The sequence below is a fragment of the Piliocolobus tephrosceles genome, chromosome 2 (assembly GCF_002776525.5).
Source record: "Piliocolobus tephrosceles isolate RC106 chromosome 2, ASM277652v3, whole genome shotgun sequence".
NCBI lineage: Eukaryota > Metazoa > Chordata > Mammalia > Primates > Cercopithecidae > Piliocolobus > Piliocolobus tephrosceles.
The window spans coordinates 98,548,069-98,561,079 of NC_045435.1; the positions used below are offsets into that span (position 1 = coordinate 98,548,069).

At 45.3% G+C, this 13,011-nt stretch overlaps 1 protein-coding gene and 1 pseudogene across 4 annotated transcripts in view; both read right to left on the reverse strand.

Annotated features, from left to right (window-relative positions):
* Positions 1 to 13,011, reverse strand: part of DLEC1 (DLEC1 cilia and flagella associated protein) — a 68,669-nt gene that overhangs the window by 36,113 nt on the left and 19,545 nt on the right. For all 3 annotated transcript variants that reach the window (XM_023187554.2, XM_023187553.2, XM_023187551.3), the window contains exons 4-9: positions 12,658 to 12,857; positions 12,225 to 12,445; positions 11,067 to 11,145; positions 3,066 to 3,153; positions 2,129 to 2,302; positions 1,203 to 1,339 (exon numbers count right to left, since the gene is read on the reverse strand). In XM_023187554.2, the coding sequence (XP_023043322.1) occupies positions 1,203 to 1,339; positions 2,129 to 2,302; positions 3,066 to 3,153; positions 11,067 to 11,145; positions 12,225 to 12,445; positions 12,658 to 12,857 (899 nt within the window). The remainder of the gene's footprint in view (positions 1 to 1,202; positions 1,340 to 2,128; positions 2,303 to 3,065; positions 3,154 to 11,066; positions 11,146 to 12,224; positions 12,446 to 12,657; positions 12,858 to 13,011) is intronic.
* On the reverse strand, positions 8,910 to 10,196 carry LOC111523174 (annotated as a pseudogene). Its single transcript, XR_002725460.2, has one exon. The product of XR_002725460.2 is annotated as a glyceraldehyde-3-phosphate dehydrogenase pseudogene (transcript).

Genomic DNA, 13,011 nt, shown 5'->3' on the forward strand with positions numbered 1-13,011 from the left:
CAGTGCTGGGATGCTCTTGGGACTGGTGGAGCAGGGCACTCAGGACAAGATACACAGGGCCTGCCCCCAGCCCTGGCCAACAGGCTCACAGTGAATCCCGGCCCTGGCCTGCATATCTTCCAGTTTTTCAAAGGACTGGAAATGTACAACTTTATGTAAAATCTCCTTTTTTTTTTTGAGACAGAGTCTCACTCTGTCACCCAGGCTGGAATGTAGTGGTACAATCTTGGCTCACTGCAAACTCCACCTCCCGGGTTCCAGTGATTCTCCTTCCTCAGCCTCCTGAGTAGCTGGGACTACAGATGCATGCCACCGCACCCAGCTAATTTTTTATTTTTAGTAGAGACAGTGTTTCACCATACTGGTCATGCTGGTCTCGAACTCCTGACCTCAGGTGATCTGCCCAACTCGGCCTCCCAAAGTGCTGGGATTACAGGTGTGAGCCACTGAGCCCAGACAAATCTCCTTATTTTTAAATGTTGGCTCAAAAAATATTAAGTGCTGTGCCAAATAAATACCAGCAGAATTTGGCCAAAGGGCAGCCAATTTGCAACCTCTGAACTATTTAGTCATTTGCTACAATAAAGAAGGACTGAATGAGTGAATGCAGTCACATCTGAGCCAGGGCTTAAAGGATAAGAGAGGTGGTACCGCTTGCCCAGCGTGGTACAGGGTTTTTTTTGTTTTTGTTTTTGTTTTTGTTTTTTTGAGACAGAATCTCACTTTGTCGCCCAGGCTGGAGTGCAGTGGCGCGGTCTGGGCTAACTGCAAGCTCCGCCTCCTGGGTTCACGCCATTCTCCCGCCTCAGCCTCCGGAAAAGCTGGGACTACAGGCGCGTGCCACCCCGCCTGGCTAATTTTTTGTATTTTTTTAGTAGAGACAAGGTTTCACCCTGTTAGCCGGGATGGTCTTGATTCCCTGACCTCGCAATTTGTCTGCCTCGGCCTCGCAAAGTGCTTGGATTACAGGTGTGAGCCACTGCGCCCGGCTGTGGTACAGGTATTACTGACATAACCAGGACTGTAACACTGGTCCCCTTATACATCCATTCTCATTCAGGTTGTGGCAGTTGCATAGAGAGTTTACAACACTCTGCGTTCTGTGTGTTTCTAATCATAGGTATACTCTAGCAAGTTCCTCTGGGGGTTATTTCCTTTGATAGATTTGTAATTTTTCCAGTTAGCAACCTGTGATCACTCACCTTGAAACTTAGTGGTGGCCAGCTTGTTTTGGGAATAATGCAGAACCTGCCAACACTGAAACCCACATTTTTGCAGATGAATCTGGTCATCTTGACTCCCCCAATGAGGCAGTAACCACAGTCCAACACCGGTGACACTGTATCCACAGAAGAATATATACAAGAGAAACAACAGGTCACTCTGAATGGGCCCTACTGTCATGGTTCTCCTGAGGTCCAGCCAGAGATCAGGACAGCTGGTCCCAGCCCAGCACCCTACACAGAGAGGATGAGTGGGGACATGTCCTGACCCTGCACCCACTTGGGCTCTGCCCAGGCTGCTGCTGGCCACATGGCAATAGTGCCATGGGACTCTACTCACTCCTGGCTAGAGCAGCAGAAGTCAGTGTCCATTGTGGATTAATGCTCAGCCAGGGCCATCCAGCATGGCCCTTGAGGACTATGGCAGAAGTAAGGGGGATCACAGTCCCAAATTCCAGCCTATGCCCAGCTGGAGAAGCTTGTCACTGAGGGAGCCCAGCTGAAGCCAGCTTTGCTAAGGACGCCTACCCCTACAGCCACGAGGACAACACCTGTTAGGACTCCTCAGGGTGTGCAGGCACTTATTCCTTGCCCACTGTGGCACAGGTCCTCTCAGGGGTATTCATAAGTCAGCAAAACCTATGGTGGGGTTAGCTGGACTGTTGGCCTCCTCCCCTGCTGTGAGTCAACCTCCACTGAGAAAACCCAAAAGCAAGCAGAACAATCATGGCTTGACACTGTGGATAGCTACAGAAGCTGCTAGCAGTTTCCTCTGTAGGACCCATGGCCCCTGCCCAAGAGAATCAAGCTGCGTGCTGCTACAAAGGGAACGTGAGAGGCAGGCAGTCCTCATGGGGACTCTCCAACCTTAACTGAATCTGTGGGAAGATGCGGTGTACACTCACATGTCAGCACGGGGGGTGGCCTCCGGGCCTGCAGGGGGATCAGAAGCGTGTGAGCTGACTGGGTCTCCACTAAAATAAAATCATCAAAATCCCCAAGGCAGTCAGGAAAAAACTGGACAATGTACTGGCAGGTCATTCCAGGAGCCACCATTCCACCTTTTCCTGGGAACATCCCTGTGCAGGACAAAAGTGACAAGTGAGGATCCAGGGAGCAGCCGGCCACCAGGGCTTGAGCTCAGCTGGTAGAGGCCCCAGCCACGACCGGGGCTGGCTCTGTAAGTGCCTTCTGGGCCAAAGCAGTGCTGACGGCAGGATAAGGGCACGCGACGGGAGCAGGCTGAAAGGGTGGCAACTCCAGGTAAGCACGCCAGAGCCTGGGGGAAGATGACCCTATCCATCTGGAAAGGTCAGGCGGGGCCATGCCTGGCCCTATGGCTTAGAATTTCTATGGTGGGCAGCAGATAAACTTTTGAGATTTCTGAACAGGGGTGATATGATCAGAGTTGTTCTTGAGACAAACACTATGACACTAAAGTATGAAGGCTGACTGGGGGCTGCTGCCGGCACTTAAGTGAGGAATGGAGAGGGCCTGATTGAGGAGAGCGGCAGCACAAGGAGTGGGGAGATGGCAGCACCAGTGCCTGTGTGGAGGCGGTCAGAAGAATGGAGCTGTCAAGGCTCTGAGGACGCATTGCTGGTGGAGCATGAGGGGCCCTCAGGGACTGCTGATGGGAGGAGTCTGGACTGGGCTCTGGACTCAGGGTGGGAGTCAGCAACTGTTGGCAAGCTCAGCAAGTGACTTTGAGGCAATCTACACCACTACTGCTACTGCTACTACTACTACTACCACCACCACCACCACTACTACTACCACTACTACTAATACCACCACTACTACTACCACTACTATTACTGAACTTACTGATACTGAACTTACCCAGTCCTAGAGCAAAGTATGGCGTGGAAGGTGGGAGGACTCGCAGGTAGCGACTGGTCGTGGTGGTGTTCTGCAGCGCGATTACCATCTGTTGAAAGGTAAGATGATCTATTTTAGACACCAACACTTATGGATGACATGATGCAATGTTCAGGATTTACTCTAATATGGAAAGGGGGAAGAAGTAGAAATGAAACAGGCTTGGCCACATGTTGGTAATGGTCGAAGCTACCTGAGGGGTACATGGGGATTCATTACGCCATCCTATGTACTTTTGTTTGTTTTGGGAAATTTCCATAGTAAAAAATAAAATACAGGCCAGGTGCGGTGGCTCACGCCTGTAATCCCAGCACTTCGGGAGGCTGGGGCAAGTGGATGAGCTGAGGTCAGAAGTTTGAGACCTGCCTGGACAATGTGAAGAGACTCTGTCTCTACAAAAAAAAAAAAAAAAAGTTTAAAATTTTAAAAATAAATAAATAAAATGCAAGGTAAAAATGAAGGCAGGAATAGATCTGACCTATTGTTTAAAATAACAACTAATATTTATGAGCATCTGCTCTGTGCCTCCTCAACCTCACAACAACCAAGAAATGTGGGAACTGTTTCTATCTCACAGCTGAAGAAACTGGAGTTCAAAGAGGCACCAGTGAGGTGTGAGCCTAGGATATCTGGTTCCAAAGTTTTGCTCACCTCACCTCTTACTTACTATCTTCCTCACCACGTATCTCTTTGAACCATTCTTCCCATGGACACGAAGGGTGTTATGGCACCTCTATGTCAGGATGTAACTGGGCCTCTTATGTAACCCATGCGCCCCCTTTAAACCCCACTTTCTTTTCTCCCACCCCAGATTGGGAGACCACCAAGGACAAGGTCTAGACCTAACCCTCCAACGGCACCCAACACAGTGTGTAGCACAGCAATACAGGTACACTGTTGCGGGAAGTCAGGGAACCTGAACGGAGGGACCGACTGAAGCCGCACCAGAAGAACATAAATTGTGAAGATTTCATGGACACTTATCACTTCCCCAATCAATACTCTCGTGTTTTCCTATGCCTGTCTTTACTTTAATCTCTCAATCCCATAATCTTCTTTGTAAGCTGAGGAGGATGAATGTCACCTCAGGACCCTGTGATTGTGTCAACTGCACAAATTGTTTGTAGAGCATGTGTCTTTGAATAATATGAAATCTGGGCATCTTAAAAAAAGAACAGGATAACAGCGATGTTCAGGGAACAAGAGAGGTAACTTTGAACTGGCCACCGGTGAGCTGGATGGAACAGAGCTGTATTTCTCCTCCTTCATAAGCAAATAGGAGAAATATCGCTGAATTCTTTTTCTCAGCAAGGAACATCCTTGAGAAAGAGAATGCGCCCTGAAGGTAGGCTTATAGATGGCCCCTTTTAAGGCGTCCAGTCTTTTATGGTCGAAGCCGAAGGGATGAAATCAGCCTGGGTCTCCTGTAGCGCTCCCAGGCTTATTAGGACGAGGAAAATTCCCACCTAATTCTGGTCAGACAGGTTATCTGCTCTCAAACCCTGCTTCCTGATAAGATGTTATCAATGACAATGCATGCTGAAACTTCATTAGCAATCTTAATTTCACCTCATCTGGTGGTCCTGTGATCTCGCCCTGCCTCCATTTGCTTTGTGATATTTTATTACCTTGTGAAGTATATGATCTCTGTGACCCACATCCTATTCATGCACTCCCTCCCCTTTTGAAAATCGCTAATAAACCTTGCTGGTTTTATGGCTCCAGGAACATCACGGATGCTGCCGACATGTGATGTCTCCCCCGGACACCCAGCTTTAAATTTCTCTCTCTTGTGCTCTTTCCCTTTATTTCTCAACCCAGTTGAGACACTTAGGAAATAGAAAAGAACTCATGTTAAACATCGGGAGCGGGTTCTCCCAATAGTACACATCTTTTGTTAATGTTTTGTGACATGTTACACTAGAAAACAATGTATAACTTATAACATGACAGAAGCCACGTTTCCATCACCCAGCTTAAGAAATAAAACATTACAGATAAAGTTGAAATCCTCTACCAGCGCCCCCCCCCCACCAGATAAAAATCGACATAACTATGAAGTATGTCTTCGTATTTTTATTTATAGGTTTGTATTCCTAAATCAGCATTTACATCAATTTTTGGCCAACACTTCATATTACACCAATCCACCTGTGAAACAGCTGGTGGGAACTAGGGTGTGAGCACCATGGGATGGTATTGTCACAATTACCAAGACTTTCACTAGTGGTCAACTGAAATGAGGAACAGGTGGAAGGCCAGGCAGTGAAACATGGTAGGTGTGGTGGCTGCAAGGTTTGGGACAGTGATCATTATAAGGATTGTGGCATGGGCTGGCTTTCCTTAACAGCACTGGAAGCTTTGTAGGAAAAATAAATAATAGGCTTAGGAAAGCCAACTGCCAACTCAAGGCCTCCTGTGAAGACATTCCTTGCATTCCTGGGTTTCAAATTGACTGTGTGTGTGTGTGTGTGTGTGTGTGTGTGTGTGTGTGTGTGTGTGTTGTTCCTTACTGTTTGGTTTGGTTTGCTGTTTTTTACCTAGTATTTCTGCACCTATGTTCTTAAGCAAGACTGTTATATGTTTTTATTTGGTGTCAAGGTAATTAGGCTTATTACCTAATAATGATGGCACATTCCCTCTTTTTCTAGTCTCTGAAACAGTTTCATAAATAGAGAATAGCTTGAATGTTTCAGAGTCTGTACCCACAAAATGATCTGGGCCTGGTGTTTCTTTTTGTGGAAAGTTTTTTGGTTTTTTTAAGTTGTTTTCTTCTAAGTTGGACAGCCACATGGTTTAAAGAGTCAGAGTTCGACAAGGTTTTGAAAATAGAAATACTGCCCTCTTCCCTGGCCCCACCCTGCCATTTCCCACTCCCCAAAGATAAACACTTTTTTCTCCTTTAGCTGATTATTTTGGTATTTATTTCCATGTCTCCAAATAGCATACTACTTTTGTTCAGTTTTAGGTATTAGTTACGGATGGAGGATATGGATAGTTGCTCTTCCCTCTCCCATATCTGACTCACCATATGACACGCCCTTCCTATCCCCCATCTTTCCAATATAGTTATATCATACTACTGGTTAGATTAGTAATTCATGTTATATTCAAGTTACTAAGTAATGCTATTCACAGTTGAGCACGAGGTCATTCCTTTCCCTGCCTTGTACAATTTTTTGTTTTCCTGGAGTAAATAATCAACTAATTATTTTGTTTGCTTTGTACTTACCAATAATTCAATCCTTCTCCACCACCCTATGAATATCTCCCCCAAATATCCAGATGTATCAGGGACTCTTCCCAACGTCATCTCCATAAATCAACCTCTCCTAGAGCCTTCTGGCCTCTTCTAATCTGGGCTAGTTTTCCACTACACCTACTGCTATCATATAGGATAACTCCTGTAGCAGTTTTAAGACACATCCATAAGTTCTTTGATACTGTTCTCATTAGAGATGAAGTCTAGGCTGGACACTGGTTCACACCCGTAATCCTAGCACTTTAGGAGGCTGAGGCAGGTGGATTGCTTGAGCTCAGGAGTTTGAGACCACCTGGGCAACATAGCAAAAACCCTTCTGTACAAAATATACAAAAATTAGCCAGGTGTGGTGGCATGCACCTGTAGCCCCAGCTTCTCGGGAGGCTGAGTTGGGAGGAGTTGCTTGAGCCCAGGAGGCAGAGGTTGTAGTGAGCCAAGATCATGCCACTGCACTCCAGCCTGGGCAACAGCCAGACCTTATTTCAAAAAAAAAAAAAGAAAAAGAAAAAGGTTTTAAAAAAAAGAGATGAAGTCTACATATCTTCCCTTGAATCTGGACCAACCTTAGTGACTTGTTTGTAATCTATGGCATGCAAAGAATGTAGTGCTGTGCAACTTACAAAATTAGGTCATAAAATGTGATGCAATCTCCTTCTTGCTTGCTAGGATACTCACTTAGAAGTGCAGATCCTTGGCCAGGTACAATGGCTCACGCCTGTAATCCCAGGACTTTGGGAGCCCGAGGCAGGTGAATCATCTGAAGTCAGGAGTTCAACACCAACCTGGCCAACATGGCAAAACCCTCTCTCTATCAAAAATATAAAAAATTAGCCAGGCGTGGTGGTGCGTACCTGTAATCCCAGCTACTCGGGAGGCTGAAGTGGGAGGATTGCTTGAACCCAAGAGGCAGAGGTTGCAGTAAGCCAAGATCCTGCAACTGTACTCCAGCCTGGGCAACAGAGCAAGATTCCATCTTGGAAAAAAAAAAAAGAAAGAAAAAGTGCAGATACTCACTTGCATTGTCATGTAAAAGTCTGATTAACCTGAGATTGCCATACTATAAGGAAGCCCAGCCCACATAGAGAAGCTATGTGGTGTAGACAGATGTTCTGGTAGATAACCTCAGCTGTCTATCTACAACAGCATCAGCAGCATCAACTCCAACTTTTATGTCACTCCTAAGCACTGACTCTCTCCAGCAATGGCCTCAGACATTGTGGAACAAGCCATTCCCATTGTGCTCTGTCTGAATTTTTCACCCAAGGAATTTGTAAACATGATAAAATGATTGTTTTAAGTTGCTGAGCTTTGGGAAATTTTGCTTTGCAGCAATATTAACTGCAAAATCTCTTAAGAGATATTAACCTGGAGATTTCCTTCACCTCTCCCCTATGTTGGATCTCTTGGTACCACATTCCATGCCTTTCTCTTCTTTGGTTTCCTCATTTCTACTAGAGAAGAATGTTCCCTGGGAGGCTCCTGAGAAAGGGTACATGGGACATAAATTTTTAAGGACTGAAAATCTGTAATGTTTTTATCCTTACACTTTATAGTTTATCTGAGTAAATAACTGTTATGAACATCAAAGGGATGAGAAGTAGGCAAAGATCAGAGGAAAGACTGTTCCATGGCCATCTGTGTCTACCTCATCTACAGCCTCAGGATCTCCAGGCTCTGAGCACAGGCTTCCACAGCAGGCATCTGCAAGCCCTGAAGAATATCTTCCGTATGTCCATGAGCAGCTCTCCCTTTTCCTTATTCTACTCCCTGACATGATTTTAGCTCCCTTCCTCTGGGTGTTTGCCAGCTTCTACAACTGTCCTTAAAATGTGATGGCCAGACACAGAAGTCCCAGATACAGAAGTACAAAAGACAACATATTACTGTTAAGTCCACGGAGTAAGCAAAATGCTTCCTCTAATGTTAAGCATGTAGAGCTACCATATTGGTCTGCTTTTTGCCATGAGTGGTTGAGACATTCCTAAAGAATTATGGATATGCAAGTGTTCTTTAAACTGTAAAGTGCAATCCGTGTGTGTGTGAAGGGATTGTTATCATTAGGCCTAGTTGTCTTTGCACCTGGTGAGCAGAGTTGGCGACTGCTAAGCTTGGTCTCGACCTGATTCCCCAAGATGGTGGGAGGCTTTTAAAAGAAAGAAGCTGGGAAAAAGGAACGCAGAAAGTCTCTGCTCTTGCAGGCATTACTGGATATACTGTGAAGATGTAGAGGACAGTAAGAAGGAAAGGGCGTTCAAATATGTATACGTATTTGCTTATGGCTCGAAAAGAAACAATGGAAGAACACAAACTAATAGAAATAGTTACCTATAGATATCAGGAGAGTATAAGAAAGAGGAGGAGATAGAAATCAAAGTTAGAAGGAAAGTTTTGTTTCTGTTTTTTAAATGGAAAATCAAGCTAATAAATGTAAATGGAATAATAAAATTAGAAATTACCATTTTGTAAGTCCTTTGGCAGTCATCTAGGCTGTTAAGTGCAAGTTTGATAAGAACTTTATAGGGAATGAATCAGAGTTTCTTTTCTTTTTTTTTTTTTGGCTGAGCACAGGGGATTTTATTGATGGTACACGACAAGGTGGGGCTCCCTAGGCCCCTCCCCTCTTCAAGGGGTCTACATGGAAACTGTGAGGGGAGATTCAGTGTGGCGGGGGACTGAGTGTGGCAGGGACTCCCCAGCAGTGAGGGCCTCTCTCTTCCTCTTGTGCTCTCGCTGGGGCTGGTGGTCCAGGGGTCTTACTCCTTGGAGGCCATGTGGGCCATGAGGTCCACCACCCTGTTGCTGTAGCCAAATTCGTTGTCATACCAGGAAATGAGCTTGACAAAGTGGTCGTTGAGGGCAATGCCAGCCCCAGCGTCGAAGGTGGAAGAGTGGGTGTCACTGTTGAAGTTGGAGGAGACCACCTGGTGCTCAGTGTAGCCCAGGATGCCCTTGAGGGGGCCCTCCGATGCCTGCTTCACCACCTTCTTGATGTCATCATATTTGGCAGGTTTTTCCAGACGGCAGGTCAGGTCCACCACCGACACGTTGGCAGTGGGGACACGGAAGGCCATGCCAGTGAGCTTCCCGTTCAGCTCAGGGATGACCTTGCCCACAGCCTTGGCAGCGCCAGTAGAGGCAGGTATGATGTTCTGGAGAACACCGCGGCCATCATGCCACAGTTTCCCGGAGGGGCCATCCACAGTCTTCTGGGTGGTGGTGATGGCGTGGACTGTGGTCATGAGTCCTTCCACGATACCAAAGTTGTCATGGATGACCTTGGCCAGGGGTGCTAAGCAGTTGGTGGTGCAGGAGGCATTGTTGACGATCTTGAGGCTGTTGTCGTACTTCTCATGGTTCACACCCATGACGAACATGGGGGTGTCAGCAGAGGGGGCAGAGATGATGACTCTTTTGGCTCCCCCCTGCAAATGAGCCCCAGCCTTCTCCGTGGTGGTGAAGACGCCAGTGGACTCCACAACGTACTCAGCGCCAGCATCGCCCCACTTGATTTTGGAGGGATCTCGCTCCTGGAAGATGGTGATGGGGCTTCCATTGATGACAAGCTTCCCGTTCTCAGCCTTCACGGTGCCATGGAACTTGCCATGGGTGGAATCATACTGGAACATGTAAACCATGTAGTTGAGGTCAATGAAGGGGTCATTGATGGCAACAATATCCACTTTACCAGAGTTAAAAGCAGCCCTGGTGACCAGGCGCCCAGTACGACCAAATCCGTTGACTCCGACCTTCACCTTCCCCATGGTGTCTCAGGGATGTGCTGGCAATGCAAAAGAAGATGCAGCTGACTCTCGAACAGGAGGAGCAGAGAGCCTGAATCAGAGTTTCAACACCTGATGCCATTCATAACTGACCATGGGAAACTCAGATCCCACGCTTCCTCCTGATGCCATTCATAACTGACCACGGGAAACCCAGATCCATCCCACGCGTCCTCCTAATGGAACGCAATAAGAAATACACAGTACCACCAAAGAAGTATTTTTGTCAAAAAAGAGGAAAAGTGGAACTTGAATCTCATCAAATCTCTATATATAATGACCAGTTTGTGGAAAATACGGAAGATGAAAGAACACGTTTAATGTCACCACAATAATGTAATTAGCCAAATCCAGGGTGTATGGAATTGCAGTTTCTTCAACAAATAAGTGGCATTTTTAAAAAGCAGGAGGTGGGAGAGGAATTATTATCAACTAAAGGAGAATTAAGAGATACTTTAATCAAATGCAATGTTTAGATTTCTGATGCAAAGAAACCAAATATAAATTGACCTTTTTTTAAAACAAATGAAGATCAGACATAGATGGGTATTAGTTGATATTAAGGAATCATTATTAATATGGCTAGGGGTGACAGTGGTACTACGGTTACTTTTTAAAACGCTTATCTGTTAGAGATACTAATTGATGTATTAACTGAAGAATGATGTGATGTCATATTTTCCTTACATGACTCCAGCACATACATGTGCATATAGATGCACACATGAAGAGGTTGTAGGAGTAATAGATAAAACCACATTGGCAAAATGTAGATAACTGTTGAAGCTGTATGTTGGGCATATGAGGAGTTGTTATAGTCTTTTCCCTAGTTTTGTGTACAGCTGAAAATTTCCATAATAAAGACTTTTTAAAAATAAGAAAGCAGATGGGGTAGGAGCTGTAAAGAAACAAGATGTCTACCTCATAAACTGGACCAATTTCATAATCTGTGAAAAACCCAATTGGTGGCTTAGCTAGAAACACTGGAGTATCAGCACAACTGTGGGATGAAAAAAGAGGGGGAGAAAGGCTGTTAGTTTCATCCATACAATGAAATAGTAGGCAGTGACTGATTAATGTAAAAATAAATACATAAAGGTCATCAAAGATATTCACAATATGCCATTTGTTGGGGTTTTCTTGGATCTTATTGTTAATGCAGGTTATAAAATAATTTTACAGTATGATCCAATCTTTATGAAGACATATTTCATTTTCAATATGCACAGGAAAAACTCTACATGTTTAAACACTAATAGGTAACTGGGTTTTTAATGTAGGTATCTCAAATATTAGTCTTCTCTAATCTTTTCCTCTTCTCTCCTCTCCCCTCCCCTCCCCCCCCCTCCCCCCCCCTCCCCTCCTCTCCCCTCTTCTCCCCTCCTCTCCTCTCCTCTCTCCTCTTCTCTTCTCTTCCTGATGGGGTCTCACTCTGTCACCTAGGCTGGAGTACGGTGGCACAATCCTGGCTCACTGCAGCCTCTACATCCCTTTGCTCAGGTGATCCTCCCACTTCCGCCTCCCAAGTGGCTGGGATCACAGGTGCATAGCACCACACCCAGCTAGTTTTTGTATCTAATTTTCCTTAATAAAAAAAAGTTAGTTGTCTAATAAAGAAATGTTAATAGTTTTAGGCTTATTAAAATTATGAACCCATGAAGCAACTCATTACTTTCATAAGGACAATTACTTATATATAGGCAAAGGCACTCTTAAAGAAAAATCACAGTTTACGCTAATTATTTATAATTAATCAAATTTCAAAGGCTGTTATTATTCAAGACCTATGCCTCTAATGGGATTGCTTCCATTTGACCCAGATTGCTCCAATGTAAATAAAAGGCCAACACCCACCCCTATTTCTCAAGACCCCTGGCAGGTCAGAAAAGCATAAAACCAGGACTCTGGGGAAGGTCCAAAGGCCACACCAGTAGGTGACCCTGCAGCCCTGCTCTGTTCTGATACTGCTATTCTGCCTCGAAAGTCTAGGGACCTCTACAGCCAGACGAAACAGAGGACCATCTAGGTTAACTCTAAAGGGTCAGGTTTTCTGAGAGTTCAAGTCAGGGAAAGACATACCTCTGTTCTGGGTCTGTACTCTGGAATTCTCCTCTCCATGCTGGCTTCTTTGGAGGAAAAACAAGAGACTTGCCTCCATATGGAGTGTTAGGAGGAAAAAAACGGGGGTTTTTTAGGAAGTGGTTCCGACTCTCCATTCTGGCAAGCAGAAGTCGGTCTAGTTCTCTCTGTGGCACACGTAAGTGGTTCATCCAGTTTTTATTCTTTGGTTGACTTGCTTTCTTTGAAACATACAAAAGCATAGAGTCAATGACAGGCAAAGGAACTGTGTATGTTGACATCTTGACCAACTGCATGACCCATAGATGGCCAACAGAAGCTCTAATCTATTTTGCGATGGATTCATCACAGCTTTTCATGTCATCTGAATGCCTCCCCATTCACTGCCTCTCTGTCCCCCCAAACACTGCTGTGCACAGGCTTCCAAACTGACCTTGAGAGGTTCTCTGGTCCTTTGTTTGGCCTTAGGAGTTAAATTCCACGTCAGGCTGTCCACAGTGTGGTCTAACTCATCTTCGAACTCAGCAAGCTTCTTCCTGCATGAATCTTCAAGCTTCTTGTTTAGCTCTTTCTTTGGGACAGAACGCTTCTCACAGCTAAATGTCAGTTTGGAATATCCAGGTAGGGAGATGCCTACAGCATCAAAGAAACAAATTGAATTACTGTAGCAAGGTGAGGAGGTGGGCATTCCTAAGATGATGAAATAAAACCACCAAAGCCACAGTTAGCTTGATCTTTCTCTAAACTTTCACATTTACCACACTAGCTATAAGCTATAACTGCTCTT